The 18,997-nt window shown below is 44.6% G+C and overlaps 1 protein-coding gene across 4 annotated transcripts in view; it reads left to right on the forward strand.

The window, feature by feature from the left end:
* Positions 1 to 18,997, forward strand: part of PRKCZ (protein kinase C zeta) — a 93,313-nt gene that overhangs the window by 62,853 nt on the left and 11,463 nt on the right. For 2 of the 4 annotated variants that reach the window (XM_056864920.1, XM_056864918.1), the window contains 7 exons: positions 617 to 748; positions 2,400 to 2,481; positions 4,514 to 4,566; positions 7,642 to 7,830; positions 9,636 to 9,733; positions 16,219 to 16,305; positions 17,088 to 17,223. In XM_056864920.1, the coding sequence (XP_056720898.1) occupies positions 617 to 748; positions 2,400 to 2,481; positions 4,514 to 4,566; positions 7,642 to 7,830; positions 9,636 to 9,733; positions 16,219 to 16,305; positions 17,088 to 17,223 (777 nt within the window). The remainder of the gene's footprint in view (positions 1 to 616; positions 749 to 2,399; positions 2,482 to 4,513; positions 4,567 to 7,641; positions 7,831 to 9,635; positions 9,734 to 16,218; positions 16,306 to 17,087; positions 17,224 to 18,997) is intronic. The other 2 variants (XM_056864921.1, XM_056864919.1) reach the window with 1 other exon arrangement.

The following is an 18,997-nucleotide window of genomic DNA, read 5'->3' on the forward strand; positions in this document are numbered from 1 at the left end:
ACGTGTGTGTGTGTGTTAAGTGCCGTCAAGTCGTTTCTGACTCATGGTGACCCTATGAATCAAGGTCCTCCAAAATGTCCTATCTTTGACAGCCTTGCTCAGATCTTGCAAATTGAGGGCTGTGGCTTCCTTTATTGAGTCAATCCATCTCTTGTTGGGTCTTCCTCTTTTCCTGCTACCCTCAACTTTTCCTAGCATGACTTTTTTCCCCAGTGATTCTTTGTCTTCTCTTCTCATAATGTGACCAAAGTATCATAGCCTTAGTTTAGTCATTTTAGCTTCTAGGGTCAGTTCAGGCTTGATTTGATCTAGAACCCACTGATTTTTTTTTTTTGGCAGTCCACAGTATTCGTAACACTTTCCTCCAACACCCCATTTGTTTCCTCGTATGTGTCTTTTGGATTGAAAACCCTATGATGAGACAGTCCAAAAGACACATACGAGGAAACAAATGCGTAGTTGCCTGTAGAAACTTGAGTGACTTTTCTCGTAGGCTGCCCTTCTCGCACCTTTGAAACGTAAAACGCTTTTGAATTCTTCTTCCATTGACTTGGAGGCTGTAACGAGGTGGTGATAACATGAAAGATGATGCGTATGTTGTTTTTTTGTCTCTAAGAGAGCCTACTGTGGCCAGTGCAGCGAAAGGATATGGGGTCTCGGAAGGCAAGGCTACAAGTGTATCAACTGCAAGTTGTTGGTCCATAAACGCTGTCACGTACTTGTCCCACTGACCTGCAAAAGGCATATGGTAAGTTTGGCTCCTGCACAAAGCCCCGAAGGCTTCTGTGGAGGTTCTGCTCTTGCTTGGAAAAAAATATCTCATAGTTAAATTGTGGAACTCCCTGCCCCAGGATGAGGTGATGGCTGCCAACTTGGAAGGCTTTAAGAGGGGAGTGGATATGTTCATGGAGGCTAGGGCTATCCCTGGCTGCTAGTTGAAATGAAGACTAGTCATGATGAATACCTATTCTCTACAGTATCAGAGGAGCATGCCTATACCAGGTGCTGTGGAACACAGGTAGGATGCTGCTGCTGCAGTCGTCTTATAAGGACATAAGCAAAAGATCATAAGATCGCTCCCTTTAAGTATCTGAAGGGCTGTCACTTAGAGGAGGGCAGGGAGCTGTTCCTGTTGGCAGCAGAGGAGAGGACTCGCAATAATGGGTTGAAATTGCAGGCGGAGAGGTACCGGCTGGATATTAGGAAAACATTTTTTACAGTAAGAGTTGTTCGACAGTGGAATCAGCTACCTAGGGAGGTGGTGAGCTCCCCGTCACTGGCAGTCTTTAAGCAAAGCCTGGACAGACACTTGTCAGGGATGCTCTAGGCTGATCCTGCATTAAGCAGGGTGTTGGATTAGAAGGTCTGTATGGCCCCTTCCAACTCTATGATTCTAAGTCCTGTTAAAGTCATTGATCATACTCACTTCATACACTGTGGTGGATGGTAAAGGGAGAGCAGGAGAGACCGAGGTGGCTTCAGAATGGAAAAAACAACAACAACATGTACACACAATAAAATGCATTCTAGTGAGGACACAAATGGCTTTCCTACCCAGAAGTGCTGTCTGTAGAAAATTGCTTTTTGTGAAGTATCCCCAAGAAATCATGGAGGCTTCTGTTTTACTGGTTTCCAATCTTACTTTGTGCAGTGATATTTGGGAAATTTCTCTGCCTCCATGTGGTTTTCAGAGTCTGTTGGTGACACCGATCCATTTTGGAGATTTAGGTGTGCTGTGATGGCTCCAAGTTGCTCATCCTTGCTTTGATGAACTTGCAGCGTAAAATCACATCGTTCTCAAACTCTCTTCACCCTCTAAGATCTATGTTTTTTTCCTAGCTGTGTGTAGTTACTGCCATCTCCCACAAGACAACCTTAGAAATCTTTAATTCCATTTGAGTGTATATTTCAAGTAAATGAAAATGTGTTGTTTTTTTCCCCTTCAGAAGAAAATTCATAGGCAGTAAAGGTTGTTTTGGAGCCCCATGGCGCAGAGTGGTAAGCTGCAGTACTGCAGTCAAAAGCTCTGCTCACAGTCTGAGTTCGATCCCAGGGGAAGTCGGTTTCAGGTAGCCGGGTCAAGGTCGACTCAGCCTTTCATCCTTCTGAGGTTGGTAAAATGAGTACCCAGCTTGCTGGGGGTAGAGTGTAGACGACTGTGGAAGGCAATGGCAAACCACCCCGTAAATATAGTCTGCCCAGTAAACGTTAGGATGTGACGTCACCCCATGGGTCAGTAATGACCCGGTGCTCGCACAGGGGACTACCTTTACCTTTTACCTAAAGGTTGTTTACGCTGGGTTGAGCAGCAGGCATTCAGGGAGGGTGCCAAAATTAAAGAGAGCTCATCATGGGCATTAAGTGCTGAAATATTTTTTCAGTGATATGTATTCTTACAGGATTCTGTGATGCCTTCCCAGGAACCTCACTTAGACGATAAGAATGACGAAGCTGACATCCCCACAGAAGAAAACGACGGAAGTAAGTACTGTTCACTTCAAAACGTGGATGAGTTCAGGTCCTGCACAAGCTAGCCCAACCCCCCCCCCCTTGTTACTGTCGTCACTTGCTTTATTTGTTATTGAGCCACCCTAGTTCCCAAAGTAGTTCAAATCTCCAGCAATGTATTATGCACATGAAACCAACCGTTGTTGCCTTTGAAGCAACTGGCAGAGCTCTGTCCGACTGATGGGGTTTTGTTTTTGGAGAGCAAAGGGCCTTTTTTTGCCTGTTCTGGAGAAACGAGCTAGAAATGGTCGTCTTCTCGAGCTTCCAGCAGCTGCTGCGGTTGCTGTTCTTTCTAACACAACACACACACCCCAGTGCTGACAGACAGGAACAGGGCTTCCTCCCTCACATCGGTCTCTTGTCTAGCAGCTCCATCTTTCTCCTAAGCAACCCAAGGAAGCTCCATCAGCTGTTCTCATCTCCCGGCGAGACCCTGCTCGGGTGTGTCTACAACCCAGGGAGTGAGAGCATCTGTGGGAGTAACTGCTGTGTCTGCTTCCTAGCCTATAGAATGGCTCCCTGAAGTGGGTCAGCTGGACTGCATTGGTCAGGCCACACCTGGAGTATCATGTGCAGTTCTGGAGGCCTCACTTCAAAAAGGATGTGGACGGAACTGAGCGGGTACAGAGGAGAGCAACGAGGATGATCCGGGGCCTGGAGACCAAGACCTATGAGGAAAGGCTGAGGGAGTTGGGAATGTTTAGTCTGGAGAAGAAGAGGTTGAGGGGGGACATGATTGCTCTCTTGATGTATTTGAAGGGTTGTTGCTTAGAGGAAGGCAGGGAGCTGTTCCTGTTGGCAGGAGAGGTTAGGACTCACAATAATGGGTTGAAATTGTGGGCAGAAAGGTACCAGCTGGATATTAGGGAAAAATTTTTACAGCCAGAGTTGTTCGACAGTGGAATCAGCTACCTAGGGAAGTAGTAGGCTCCCCCTCACTGGCAGTCTTTAAGCAGCGGCTGGGCAAGCACTTGTCAGGGATGCTCTAGGCTGATCCTGCATCAAGCAGGGGGTTGGACTAGATGGCCTGTGTGGCCCCTTCCAACTCTATGATTCAATGACTGTGCACTTCTCCCTGGACTTTTAGGAAGAAACACAAAGCATGCTCTTTCCAACTGACTTTCCATGCTAGGTAGACATTCTGGAGTTTTGTTTTTTGTTTTTAGTCAGGTGGTGATGTTTTTATTATAACCGTGCAAAAGCTTCCTTGACCGCTTGGAATTAAATTTTTAAAATAGCATGTTGGTGGTGTTCTCCTTTCATAAGCTTGTCAACTGCATGAAAGAAGGTAAAACACTTTGGCCGGAGTCCAAAGCACCTCTTTATGCTCAAGGGTTTTTTGACTTGAAACAGAATCCCCCCCCCCCGGCGCTGTATCAAAAAATTGCTCTTGAAACTTCCATACTTTCAAAAGCAGGTGAGCATTTAGAACAGTGGTTCCCAAAGTGGGCAGTGCCACCCCCTGGGGGGGATTACCTAGGGGGCACTAAGAGGCAGGGGGGCACTAAAGGCGGGCCCTTTCAACTGTGTTGTTCACTAATTTACAATAGATCAAGCTGCTGGCAAATTTGGTGGAAACTATCAGAATTTTTTTCCAGACTTTGAAGAGTTGGTACCACTGGATCAAATTCATCGGTTTTGTTGAATAAATTTCAACTAAAAAGTTTTAATTGGATTTTGAATAGCTGTACAATTAATTGTTACTGTTTTGAAATTTTATTGTTCTTACCTTTAGTGCGTCATGCAAACCCCTATTTTGAATAGTGCTTTTTATAGGATAGGGTAGGGGGCGCTGGGGTTGAGTTTGTGGAACCAAGGGAGTGGTGGCCCAAAATGTTTGGGAACCACTGATTTAGAATATGGGGTTGCTGTTGACCAAACACAGCCCAAAGCTCTATTGGGCCTTTGATAAGAGAAAGGTAAATAGTACCAAGGCCACTTTTATTTCTCTTTTGCAATATACGCATTGGTTGCCCTATTCTGCTTTGTTCCTTTTGTCCCACAGTATCCTATATTCCCTCAGCCCGGAAGCATGACAATATTAAAGACGATTCCGAGGTAAGTTTTTATCGAGTGCCTTTACCTTCTTTTATTTTAAAGTTTAATAAACCCGTGTGCCTTTTTTTAGCGCTCTTTTACAGAATATAGGGTTGGATGGAGATAGGATTTCTGTGGATAGAAGGGGAGATTCTCACCAGTTTCCCCACTGCATACCCCTTGAGATATCCCTCATGGTTTCCTGAGGGTCCCCTCTTAATAGTTCAGTAATTAGTAATATTTATTTGTGTTGCTGGTTCATCAACCCAAGTAGACTTCTTGGTTCTCCTGAACTATCATTGCATAGGATTTCATCATCCCCACACTGTCTTTTTTAGTAACGTATAATATAAAATGCATATCAAACAACCATTAACTCACCCCCTCCATTGACAGAATTTTGTTTGCCTTCCTGTCACCGAAAGCTAGTGACATAGGAATTTTTCAGATAGAAAGCTATAAACTCAATTGTTGTGAGCCCCCCTGGGGAAATAAGCATAGACTACTGTAAGTTATTTCTTTGCTCTTTTGTAGTGTGTGTGGGGGGGTATGAGTGGCAGTGATGTGAGAGAGATTTCATGTACCTGGGCTTATGTAGCCACTGCCCAGATCCTCTGACCTCCGACAGTCCCCCCTCCGCTTCATTTACCGTATTTTTCCGTCTACAAGATGCCCCCATGTAGAAGATGACCCCTATTTTTTCGAACTCAAAATTAAGAAATCAGGGGTCATCTTATACATGAGGGGGCGTAGGGAAAAATACAGGCGGGGAAGAGAGCTGGGACCCTTAGAAGGCTGGTTGCCAGCCGGCCAGGGCGACCAAGCTCTTCCCCACCCGCTCTCTTCCCCGCCCATCAGCTGACGGATGGGGAAGAGAGCAATCTTCCATGTATAAGACGACCCCCAATTTTTTTCTAAATATTTTTTAGAAAAAAGGGTCATCTTATACACGGAAAAATACGATATTTTGTTATTTATTAATTTATTCGATTTCTCGCCCGCCCTCCCCAGCCGAGGCCAGGCTGGGTCACATCATTTAAAATACACATCAACCATAAAAATGTAAAAACAATAACATTTTAACCAAAACCAGGCAAGTCTCCAGATGGTGCACCCATTTCTACCAACTTGACCGAGTAGACAGGCAGGCCGCCCCCTCAGATGGATTCCAGCACAAAGTACAGAAGGGGGGGGGGAATAGGGAGGCCAGCAGAAGTTGTATCCATGGCTGCCCTCAACCCTAGGCCTGGCGGAATAGCTCTGTCTTACAGGCCCTGCTGAACTCCTTAAGGTCCTGGCAGGGCCCTGACGATGTCACCAGACAGAGCGTTCCACCAGTCTCGTTGAGGACGGCCGCACACTCTTAGGGCCGGGGACCACCAGTAGATTATTATTGGCAGAACGTAGTTCTCTTCCCTAGCTACTCAGTTTAAACACTGCCTCCTGAGGGCGTTGGTAGTCTCGTTCGCCGGAATCTTTAAGCTGTGTTCAGTCTCCTCATAACAGCAGTCAATCCAAGCTCAGGAGACCTTATATAAAGGGTTACTGTGGCTCCGAGCCTTGATCTGGCCAAAACTACCAGGTACCATGAGGTCAAACAAAAATAGAGGCTGTTCATGTTAAAGGTTAGCTTTGCAGAGATAACCTGCCGTCTTTGGCACTTAGATCCCGTCATCTGCAGTGTAACTGCTGTCAGTTTCAGGTGGGTAGCTTTGTTAGTCTGTAGTAACAGAACACCTTAAAGACCCCCAAAGTTTTCTAGGGTATGAGCTTTTGTGAGTCAAAAGTTACTTCAAAAGATACACATAGTTGTTGACTTGCAGAGGCCTCTACCGTGGAAAATTTTGTTGGTCTTCAAGGTGGTGCTGGGGTCGAATTTTGTTCTGCTGCCCCACAGTTAACCACTTTAAGACCGCTGTTTCTGTTGATGTGAAAATAGCCCTACTGTTGTAGGACACGTTAATATTTCTAGGCAGCCATAGAGCTATCTTGGCTTGTTTGTGCCCCTTTCAGAACTTTTTGCCTGGACAGCCCACACCATTACACCTCATGTTTGTTTGTTTATTTGATTTCAATACCAGTTCCCTTTATGTTATTTTAATGTTTTGTATGGTGGGTTGTGATGGCCTTCAACCGCAGACAATAAACTTTATCACATGAAAGAAAGAGCTATTTGATTTCAAAATATCTAGATCCTGCATTACCTGCTTGGAATCAGTTAACAAAGCAGCTAGAACTTCAAGGGCACAAAATACATTATAACCAGACAACAAGATAAAAACAACACACAGTTAAAAACGCAGCTGCATCTGTTTATAATAATGGTATGCCATCACGTTGCAACTGACTCATGGTGACCCCAAAACAATGGGGTGTTCAAGGCGAGAGATGAGAAGGGGGGTTGCTATTTCCATCCCTCTGCACAGCAATCACAGTCTTCCTTGGTGGTCTCCCATCCAAATGCTAACTTTGGCTGACCCTGCTTAGCTTCTGAGCCTCTGACAAGTTCTGGCTAGTCAGGGCTATTCAGGCTGCTTTAAAACAGTTTGCCCTCCAACAAATGCCCTCTGGAATAAAACAGTCTTGCGCACCTTCCTGAATGTAGTGAGTGAAGGTGCCCTCCACGCCCACTGGTGGCACAGTTGTTGCAGTTAACCCACAGTTACTTCTTGCCAGCTTCTGTGGCTTTTAGAAATAAGAGACACATCTCTGGTTATGAAGCCAAATGAAAGAAGACGTAGGTGTGCGATAAGGTCAAGTGGTAGGTAGCTTTTACTGTAAAGGTAGGACAGAACTGGTTGGAAGTGGCAAAATAACAGTATGACTGGAACAGTTTAGAGATTACCCTGGCTGGTGACTTGCCTACCAGTATCTGTCAGAAATTCAGTGTTAAAGTATAAGACCCCAGACTCTTTCCTTGTGCAAGGTACTACTGCAAAAAGTGATTGGTAGGAGCATAAGCTGAAAAGGAAAGGATGACTTTTCAAAAGCCTCGCGCTTCTGGGTGGGGTGCGTGACCTGTTGTGGCTGTGTCGACTCTTTGACTTCTTGTTTAAAAGACTGCGTCATCTCTTACCTGTTTGCCTGCCTGTACAGGATCTCAAGCCCGTTATCGATGGAATGGACGGAATTAAGATCTCTCAGGGTCTTGGCCTGCAGGACTTCGATCTAATCAGAGTCATTGGACGTGGAAGCTATGCCAAAGTTCTTTTAGTACGGTTAAAAAAGAATGATCAGATTTATGCCATGAAAGTAGTGAAGAAAGAATTAGTCCATGATGATGAGGTAAGAGTCCGATTCAACGATGTAACTTAAACTGTGTATTCAAGCCGAGGAAGTAAACCTTTGTACAATTAGCTTGATTGTTGCGTTTAAGTTAAAGGTAGTCCCCTGTGCAAGCACCGAGTCATTCCTGACCCATGGGGTGACGTCACATCCGGACGTTTACTAGGCAGACTTTGTTTATGGGGTGGTTTGCTAATGCCTTTCCCAGTCATCTTCCCTTTACCCCCAGCAAGCTGGGTACTCATTTGACCGACCTCGGAAGGATGGAAGGCTGAGTCAACCTTGAGCTAGCTACCTGAAACTGACTCCCATTGGGATCGAACTCAGGTCGTGAGCAAAGCTTTTGACTGCAGTACTGCAGTTTACCACTCTGCGCCATGGGGCTCTCTTCATTTCATTTAAGCCTGGCATATATGCAGTTGTTGCTGGCTCGGTCAGGTGAAAGTAAGTTGTGATCTCTTTGAAACACAACAGGTCTAGGGCAGGATTAGTCACCAGGGAATGACTTGTATTCTTTGAGTTACTTGGAAGAGCAGCAAGATACAGATGAACCAAGTATTGGAGAAATGTCAGCTTTTTTTGGCTACATTAATCACTGAGAAAGGGCTGGTTCTTGGCTGAATGGAGAGCAGTGGTGGGTTTTTTTTGTTTTTTGTTTTTTAGCTAATGCCAAAATTTTAATCTCTGAAGGTAGCTATGGCCAAACAACAAAAGGTTGAGCACTTCAGACACTCTCAAGGCAATTTCTGTAGCAGTTGCTAATGATTTTTATGCTGGTCTTATGCCTTTGTCATACTTTGTGAACCACCTGGAACAGGCATCTGGAGAGGCGGCATATACATTTTCTAAATAAAGTTTAGGAAGTGGGTGATTAGATTGGTCGTAGTGAGTCAACAATGCTTCTCCCCATACAATTTTCCTACCATAAAAAGGAAATAGACACAGTGCTTGTAACCGAATGTAAAAAAAATGGGAATACACAGTATGTAGATATGCTGAGGTTAAGGTTTAACGATGATACCGTTGAGAGCCAGTGTGGTGTAGTGGTTTGGAGCGGTGGAGTCTGATCTGGAGAACCGGGTTTGATTCCCCACTCCACAGGAGCGGCGGAGGCTAATCTGGAGAACTGGATTTGTTTCCCCGCTCCTCCACACGAAGCCAGCTGGCTGACCTTCGGCAAGTCCCATTCTCTCAGCCCCACCTACCTCATAGGGGGTCTGTTGTGGGGAGGGAAGGTGACTATAAGCCGGTTTGAGTCTCCCTTAAGTGGTAGAGAAAGTCGGCATATAAAAACCAACTTTTCTTCTTCTAAATTATCTGTAATTTGGATTTAATCAGGGTTCTGAAGGGGGGAGGGAATACTTCGCTTTAATCAGAGATAACAATTTCACATAGTGGGTCATTGTGTGGGGCAGCAGTCTGACCAGCTTTTAATTTAGTCTTGGGGAACTATTGCACCTGCATCAGAATTATACCTGCTCGAGAATACTGATTGTTGCTTCTCAGTACACTTCAGTATTGGCAACTGACCAAGGGTATGTGGGGTGACCTTTCCCAAAATGTATTTTCTCTCTCTCTCCCATTCACCTGTGCCCCACTTTTTCCTGTTCCCAGTGTTTAGGGAGCTTTGACATCTGTACGTCAATTCGGAAAGAATGTTGAACTGCAGGACATTGTTTAAAAGCAAATGCTTTAACAGTGACGGATGTGCGAGCGAGGGGAAAATAGGCATGTTGTGACTCTTGGCGTTGCCCACTGCAGTTTTGTACAGCAGCCGTTGTGACTCTTCAATTGCTTTGTTTTAGGATATTGATTGGGTGCAGACAGAAAAACATGTGTTTGAACAGGCGTCCAGTAACCCATTCCTAGTTGGTTTACATTCCTGCTTTCAAACAACAAGTCGGTAAGTGGGCGAAACACCCTTTATCTTTTGCTTAGTATATTTGCCAGAGTGTGAACGGATGTAAATATCCCTTGGCCACTCATATATAAGCGCTTCTCTCTCTGCCATCCCCAGTTCTGTTTTATAAGAGACCTATTCCTAGCTCTACAGTGGTTTTGCTTTGCTGAGCATATGGCTGGGGTGCCCCGGTTAATGGAGCTGCAGTTGCCATTGGGACCGATTGGGTGCACGAAGATAAGTCATCCTCCTTATCTGTCAATACTGGAGTTTCAAGGCCAGAGCGGACTGCAGTGAGAATGTACTGTGGTGGTCTTTAATTCAGCGTGGTGTGGTGGTTAAGAACAGTGGTTTGGAGCGGTGGAGTCTGATCTGGAGAACCTTGTTTGATTCCCCACTCCTCCACATGAGTGGCGGATGCTAATCTGCTGAACTGGATTTGTTTTCCCCACTCCTACACACAAAGCCAGCTTGGTGACCTTGGGCCAGTCACAGCTCTCTAGGCCCCACCTACCTCACAGGGTGTCTGTTGTGGGGAGGGGAAGGTAAGGTGATTGTAAGCCGGTTTGATTCTTCCTTAAGTGGCAGAGAAAGTCAGCATATAAAAACCAACTCTTCTTCTTCTTAATTCATGGCAGTGTGACTTTGACCTTGTAACCATAAGCTTGCTCTTGGCTTGTTCCTCTTTACTTGGGCCCTGTGGTTGAGTGACCTGGGGCATCCATATTGGAGGCAGCTACAGCCAGGAAGGGTCTAAACAGGAGTTTGTAGAACTTGCTGCGGGCACCAGGGTCGAAGAACTCGTACAGTTCTTTACTAAATCCTGGGAATAATATAGGGCTTTTATACCAAGTTGCTTGTTTCGTGATTTTTGAGACGCAGTCGGTTAACCATGTTGATTCTGTTGTACAGTTGCAACTGGTCAAAAAGTCAGACACAGTACAGGGGACATAGTTGACAATCCCCATCTGTGGAAAAGTCTTTCAGGTTTCAGGGCGATCACAGAAAAAGTCCAGGGGGCTTAATGGCAGAAAGTCTTAACCATTAAGGATTCTGGGCTTCAACCTGGTTAGCACCTGGTTGGCCACGGTGTGCAGAGGCTTCTGGAGATGGGCCTTGGTCTGATCCAGCATGGCTTTTCTTATGATCTTAAGTTCTTATGTTCTTATAAGTCTGCCACTGGCAGGACCACCAGACAGGTGAACTGAAGCAATGAAGGGTGTTTCCTGATGTGGAGTAATTTCAGCATTGGTGACCCCTTTATGTCTGTCCTCTTTTCCCCCTTCACAATGAGAATCTTGACTAAAAACCAACTGCTGATATCCGACCTGCCTTACCCTTACCACAGTGTCCACGTGCCCTGCCAGATTTCTGATATTGTAAAAGCTCGCTGTAGCCTAATTACTTGGTTGGAAAAACGAAGAAACCAAGCGGGCATACTTAACATGCCTGCTTAACAGAATATGGATGTGGACAATTAAAAGGCCCTTCTTAGTTATTCCTCTTCTAGAAAGCGTATTGGCATTGGTGTTGGTGTGGGGCTATTTATTTATTCATTCATGGTTTCTTTTATCCTTTCATCAGCCTGGCATCTTTATGCATGGCATAGATTGATAAAACCGTTTTGCCTCTTTGGGGAGTACATTTAATAAATACTGAGCTACTTTCAAGTACTATTGGATTCCCCCCCCCCCTTATCTGCGTCAGCTCAAATACTTTATTTTTATTTTAAGGTTTTTAGCACTTACAAGATTCAAGCAAAACTTTTTGCTAAGTAAAATATCATTGCCACTTTTCTGAAGTGGTATTTTTCCCTAGATAAAGTGATGTTCACTTAGCTCGGTAGTTTTATATCTATTGATATGCTTTTTGGTAATACAGAATGTTGTATTTATGACAACGGAAGAGATCTTTCCCCCACAAGTAGGTTCTGTGAAACTTTCAAAGTATTTGCAGTGGCCATACCTTTCTGTATTCCCGGGAACCAACCAAAATCCCAAGATAATGAAAGTCTGGTGGTGTTGGAGGAGAGTGTTACGGATACCGTGGACTTGTCAAAAATAAATAAATCAGTGGGTTCTAGATCAAATCAGGCCTGAACTGACCCTAGAAGCTAAAACGACTAAACTGAGGCTATCGTATTTTGGTCACTTTACGAGAAGACAAGAGTCACTGGAAAAGACAGTCATGCTAGGAAAAGTTGAGGGCAGCAGGAAAAGAGGAAGATCCATCAAGAGATGGACTGACTCTATAAAGGAAGCCACAGCCCTCAGTTTGCAAGATCTGAGCAAGGCTGTCAAAGAGAGGACATTTTGGAGGGCTTTGATTCATAGGGTCGCCATGAGTCGGAAGCAACTTGACGGCACTTAACACACACACTCTTATACCTGCCAAAGATACATAAGTCCTGAAGGTCAGTAAAAGTGCAAATCCTAAGGACAATTTCCTGGGAGTAGGCCCTATTGGATAGACCTGCCTAGGATGGCACAGTATAAATGTACCTGGGTAGCATCTAGTAAATTTTTAAAATATAGTTCTTCTGTGCCGTAGTTATATATATCCTGTGTTTTCTTGAAGCATGGTGTGTAAGTTGTGAGTGGTAACTATGCACAAGTGCAGTAGAAGGGGCAGAAGTCTTTAAATTTCACATGACATTTATTTGATGTAAATTGTGTTTAAATATCGTAAAGCGAATAAGGAGTAACCTTAGCTGTTCAAATTCAAATTTCCCCTTTCCCTTAATGTTCTCTTGCTGATTTAAAAAGTGTTAGGCCTCATTTTTAGACACTTTAAGAAGCTTAAAGAAGTGGCTATTCAGGCTCATAAAAACCTTTTGCAATATCTTCCTAACTGGCCGTTTGACCAGTGCTTCTTTCTTGCCTGATCATTGGGGTTATGCGTCCAGAAAACATTTTTTTCTCTGAGCTCAGTTTTTCCCTTTGTCTGAATTCTGCAGTGTTGGTCTAATAGTGTCTTATTGCTGACTTGGGTGGAGCAAATGTCCGGGCAGCCACTTTTAAGGAGATAATTTTGGTATATTTTTGTAATTCCATTTGCAAAATCTGACGAGAAGGGACACCCTTCCAGTTACCCAAAGCTGCTTATTGTCAGCCATCTGGAGAGGGGCTGTGGCTCAGTGGTAGAGCCTCTGCTTGGCATGCAGAAGGTCCCAGGTTCAATCCCCGGCATCTCCAGTTAAAGGGACTAGGCAAGTAGGTGATGTGAAGGACCTCTGCCTGAGAGCCGCTGCCGGTCTGAGCAGACAATACTAACCTTGATGGGCCAAGGGTCTGATTCAGTATAAGGCAGCTTCATGTGTTCATTTGCAAAAATATGAAGTCTAGGCTTGAACTGCAACATTTTTATCAACGCTTTACCCAGGTAATTGGAGTGTCTTGGAGTAGCCACTGGCCCTCAAAGGCTGGCTAAGCAGTTGCCTTCAGCTATCAATCTGAAGCTTAGAGAGGGAGCCAGTTTGTGTGGCAAGAGCTTTGTGTAACTACAGAGCATGCGCACAGTGTGTAAAATAGTTGCCATGGATGTGGAAGTGCAGGCTTAGTATGGCATCACCTTGAGATGATGTGGTAGATGTGTGGGCACATAAGTCTCGGCACAGGACGTATTTTCGAACAAGAAGGAAGGTTGCATCTTTTTGTGTCACCAGAGGCATCTTAGGGGGAAGTTCTCCTGTAAATAGCAGGGGTTGTGCATCGGTGCTGTTTTTAGTCTCTTGGTCAGAACTGATAGAATAATTGAATCATAGAATTGGAAGGGACCACTAGGGTCATCGTCCAACCCCCTGCACAATGCAGGAAATTCACAACTACCTCCCCCACACACACTCCCAATGACCCCTACTCCACGCCCAGAAGATGGCCAAGGTCCCCTCCCTCTCATCATCTGCTTAAGGTCATAGAATCAGTATTGCTGACAGATGGCCATCTAACCTCTTTTTAAAAACCTCCAGGGAAGGAGAGCTCACCATCTCCCAAGGAAGCCTGTTCCATTGAGGAACCGCTCTGTTAGAAAATTCTTCCTAATGTCTAGATGTAAACTCTTTTGATTTAATTTCAACCTGTTGGTTCTGGTCCGACCTTCTGGGGCAACGGAGGAGTTGTTACCCCCAAGATAGCTGGCTATGGGAACAAGCTGTAGTTTTGCAGCAGGACCCAGTTGGCGTTCATAGGCTGTGCTGAGCTGGGATCCGTACTACAAAAGTCCACCTGCAGGTCAATGGCCCTGCCATGGACATGTATGGAGTTACCGTACACCAAGCCAGCCCATTGGCTTATCCAACTCAGTATTGTACAAGCTGATTGGACAGAAGTTTTCCAGGGCTTCAGACAGAGAAGAGGTCTTCACCAATACCAATGATTCAACTGCCAGTGCTGCATGGCTCTACAGTTTGCCAGCCCAGATACCGTGTTCCTGTTTCTGCTTGCTTTGTGGTTAGGTTCCCCCTTTAAAGTGTTTCAAAAGAAGTAAAGCAAGTGCTTATTTTCATGGCCAGCTAAATAGAAGAGCTTAACATTATGATATGTCTCTGCATTTAAATGTGTCAGAAGAACGCCTCTGTGCACTGTAAAATCCAGAAATGGGTGTGGTGCGGGTGGGACTGTTTCATCTACGCTTACCTAAGTATAGCCATTATCAATTAGGCAAAACTCACTATCATATCACCTTCTATTTTGGAGAGAAGAATAAGCATCCCTCAAGCATGCAGAGGGGAAATGCAGCACATGACACTTATTATATTAGTTGCTGTGGAACACAGGCAGGGCACTGCTGCTGCAGCCGTCTTGCTTGTGGGCTTCCTAGAGGCACCTGGTTGGCCACTGTGAGAACAGATTGCTGGACCTGATAGGCCTCGGTCTGATCCAGCATGGCTGTTCTTACGCTCTTATGTGCTTGTGACACCTCTGCAGCATCAGTTGATGCAGGAGGAAGTGAATCATATTCCTGCCTCGAGTGTCTGGATGTCTGTGGCGGCGGTGTAGAGATCCCAATTTCCCAGAGATTAAATCTTCTTGTAAAGTGTAATATCCTTTTCATAAAGCTGGTCATGCTGCTGTTAGTTCCGCTACCTCACTTAACCTTTTCTGATTTTTTGAGAATTCGTCATCTCAAAATGAGTTTCTGAATGCTGCTGAAACCGCTGTCTGTTTGGTGCGCGGGCCTTTCGTTCTCTTTGGAGGCTTCTGCGCAACGTGTCCTACAGGGTAGGATACAAAAAGGCTGTGAGCGGAAGGAAGAGGGCCACTAACGCAGCTACCAAATTGCTTGCGCAGGAGTTCACAGGGTGCTGTGATAGGTTCTGCAGCATTACACAGGTGGTAGAAAATCTTTTGGATTTACTTTCATGTTTCTCACAGAGTGCTGTAATGTGAGGTATAAAACACATGAAGCTGCCTTATACTGAATCAGACCCTTGGTCCATCAAAGTCAGTACTGTCTACTCAGACTGGCAGCGGCTCTCCAGGGTCTCAGGCAGAGGTCTTTCACACCACCTCCTTGACTAGTCCCTTTCACTGGAGTTGCCGGGGGTTGAACCTGGGACCTTCTGCATGCCAAGCAGAGGCTCTACCACTGAGCCACGGCCCTTCTGTGAGTAGGAGGTGCCCTCTGGGTGCACAGGAGCATTTTTGCACCTTGTTTTTAGAGATGCATATTCAGACTAGCAATTTTAGTCCCTCTTTCAGAGAGGAGGTGTTTGGTTTTTTTAATGGGAAGATTCCTTGAATTTTAAATCCTGAAAATCAAGAGAAAAAGTCCCATTCTAATAAAGTAAAATAATCTCCATGAGACCTGGTGAAATTAAATTTGTCGTCATTATATGCCATAAGCGGTGGAGTCTGATCTGGAGAATGGGGTTTGATTCCCCACTCCTCCACATGAGTGGTGGACTCTAATCTGGGGGACCAGGTTGCTTTCCCTACTCCTACACACGAAGCCAGCTGGGTGACCTTGGGCTAGTCGCGGTCTCTCAGCCCCACCTACCTCACAAGGTGTCTGTTGTGGGGAGAGGAAGGGAAGGCGATTGTAAGCCGGTTTGATTCTCCTTTTTAAAAAGGTGGAGAAAATTGGCATATAAAAACCAACTACTACTACTCCTCTTCCTCCTCCAGTTTGAAAATACAAAATGGCAATAATTCCATTTGCCCTCAGTGGTTCAAATTTAATGTGGCTCGGTATCTATGAAAACAGTTTAAAAATGAACTGCTGCTTTATGGCAAAATGAATGTTCAGCAACTGACATTTTTTTCCAGTTATCAAGACACTGAGCTTGTGATGTGCTCCCCCCATTCTCGTAGTCCAATGAGAGCAATGACAACACTTGTAGCATACTCTTGGCATGTATTGTGCGAGAGTAGATGCCAGAGTGGATGCGGCCGTTTTAGAATGTTATGTGTATGCTTGTCAGTGTGAATCGGCTTGGGCAGGCAGCTTCCTCAAGCCAAATAATAAGAACTTGCCTGTTATACTTTCAGGTTATTTCTTGTTATAGAGTACGTGAACGGGGGCGACCTCATGTTTCATATGCAACGGCAAAGAAAACTCCCAGAAGAACACGCAAGGTATTTTTAATTTTAAACTGCCAATGAAAGAATGTTTTATTTTGCCACTGTCCGCAAGTTTGCATATGCCAGATTAGGCCTGCTGGCATTTTAGATGCAGATATTCTAGCTTGAGCACTTCACAGGTTGCATTAAGCGTCTGTCATAGTCATAAATGCTGGTTTCTCAGTCCCAGTTTGGGTGCAACCCCTTGGTCCCTGCCTCTACAATCAATCAAACAAAGTACTACAAAATATATGGGAAAACACAAATATTCAGGATAAAACAAAATTCAAATATTTAAACTGAACATAAGACATTACTGGAATAATCAATACACAGACATTCATAGGGTTAATACAAAATAACAATCTATAAGTTCCAAACAATATTCACCATCCCATACTTCCATACCCTGCCGATACACAAGCCCTGCTCTTTTCCACTGAGCTTCTTTGGGGTTCCCAATGTCATTTTATTGCCGCCTTAGCAGGAGATGATGGGTATTGTGAGCAAACCAGGGGGCAGTTTTGTCGTATAAGATAATTGCCCCAGAAGCATGACAGCAAGTTTCCTGGGTTCGATACAAAAAAGCATCCCGTAAACTGAGATTTCAGTTGCAGTATTTAGCTGTGCTGCGCTTATGGCTTTCAAATTCAAGTCGTGTGTGAATGAAACAGGATTAGTGTAATTCTTTGTACAGTGTCCAGATTGCATTCGGGGTTTGTTTCTTTAAAACAAAAGGAACCTGCTTTCATTAGATTACACTGCTCTCGATGTGTGAAATCTCCTTCTCCTTTAAGGTTTTATGCTGCTGAAATCTGTATTGCTCTGAACTTCCTACACGAAAGAGGCATAATCTACAGAGATTTAAAATTAGACAACGTTCTCCTGGACGCAGAGGGTCATATCAAGCTAACAGATTATGGCATGTGCAAGGTAAGTTTGTTCTTTACATTCATGGCATGCTCTCGCTCTTCTGCAGTATTATACTTCAAGGCTCAGAATCTTATTAAGTGGACAACTCAAATTTACCACAGCAGAATCGTTCCATTAAAACAGACACCGCAAAGTACACAACAACACATAAACACATGAAGCTGCCTTATACTGAATCAGACCCTTGGTCCATCAAAATCAGTATTGTCTACTCAAACTGGCAGCGGCTCTCCAGGGACTCAGGCTGAGGTCTTTCATATCACCGACTTGCCTAACTGGAGAGGCTGGGGATTGAACCTGGGACTTTCTGCATGCCAAGCAGATGCTCTACTCTTAAAGCGTCCCCCCACTCTCTTGTTTGGTCTCCCTTGTAACTTCAGTGCAGCCCCACATCTGGGAAATGCACAGGCCAGGCATGTCATCTTCCCCAGAACCGCAAGGTGCTCTTCCCAATGGTCATCTGCGCAAGGATGCATCAAGCCTCTCTGAAATGCAGAGGATTTCTTGCTTCAAGCAGATATGCAACGTCTCCATGGTAGCTTCAGAAGAAACTGGCTAGTACATGCTCTCCCTACTGCTTGGCATGAGGGGAATGCAGGAGGAAGTCACAAGCCAAGGGGAAGGGGGAGCCAAGTGCTTCTGGGATGCCAGTGTGGTAAGCGGTTAGTGTGGCAGAAAAGGATCGGGGAGATATGGATTTTAATCCCTTTCCTTTTATTATTCAGCTCCTTTGACCAAAGGTCTTGAGCATAAAACCAATAAATCAGAACACACGGCAAGATAAAATATTACCGTGCTCATATGCCGTTTTCCCATAAAAAGTCAAACTAGAACCCATCTAAGTAGGCTAGTAAGTGATGTGAAAGACCTCTGCCTGAGGCCCTGGAGAGCCGCTGCCGGTCTGAGTATACAAATACTGACTTTGATGGACCAAGGTTCTGATTCAGTATAAGGCAGCTTCATATGTTCAGTGTTTTAAGGAGACCACTATTTCCAAAAATTTGGTGACACATTATTTCTGGATCAGACTCTGCTAACAAAAGAGATTACCCAGGATTCAGCAGGAAGCTGATATCTAGCCAAGTTTAAATCCCCACTCTACTACAAATTTTTCTGGATGACCTTTGCTATAGATTGAAGTAGGTTAGACTGAGCCAGGCTTTCTCTCAGTCAAAGGTGCATCGCACGGTGTTTGGGAGGATAAATGAGGAAGGGTTGAACCATGCATTCTTCTTGAGCTGAGAGTGGCAGGGCGGGATAAAAATGTGCTAGATCCGGAAGGTTCCATGACTGGCCTGCACATGAGTATGTATTGGTTTCCCTTGTTATGTATGTGACCGTGTACTTAAAGAACAGCAGTTACCGATTAGGAGCAAGCCGTAGTATTGGTTCTGCCACAAAGAATGTAATCACAGCTGAATTTCTTCCTTCTCATGTTATACCAAGTAAATGAAGTTGTTGAATCAACTATGATTGCATTCCATCGCTACTTTGAGTGTAGCGTTAATAATTTTCTTTGGGGTATCAGCTATGTATGGGTGTGAAAGCTGGACATTGAAGAAAGCTGATAAGAAGAAAGTCGATTCTTTTGAAATGTGGTGTTGAAGGAGAGTGTTACGGATACCGTCAACTGCAAAAAAAACAAATCAGTGGGTTCTAGATCAAATCAAGCCTGAACTGACCCTAGAAGCTAAAATGACTAAACTGAGGCTATCGTATTTTGGTCACATAATGAGAAGACAAGAGTCACTGGAAAAGGCCATCATGCTAGGAA

This window comes from Euleptes europaea, chromosome 19 (genome assembly GCF_029931775.1).
Source record: "Euleptes europaea isolate rEulEur1 chromosome 19, rEulEur1.hap1, whole genome shotgun sequence".
In the NCBI taxonomy this organism is placed as follows: Eukaryota; Metazoa; Chordata; class Lepidosauria; order Squamata; family Sphaerodactylidae; genus Euleptes; species Euleptes europaea.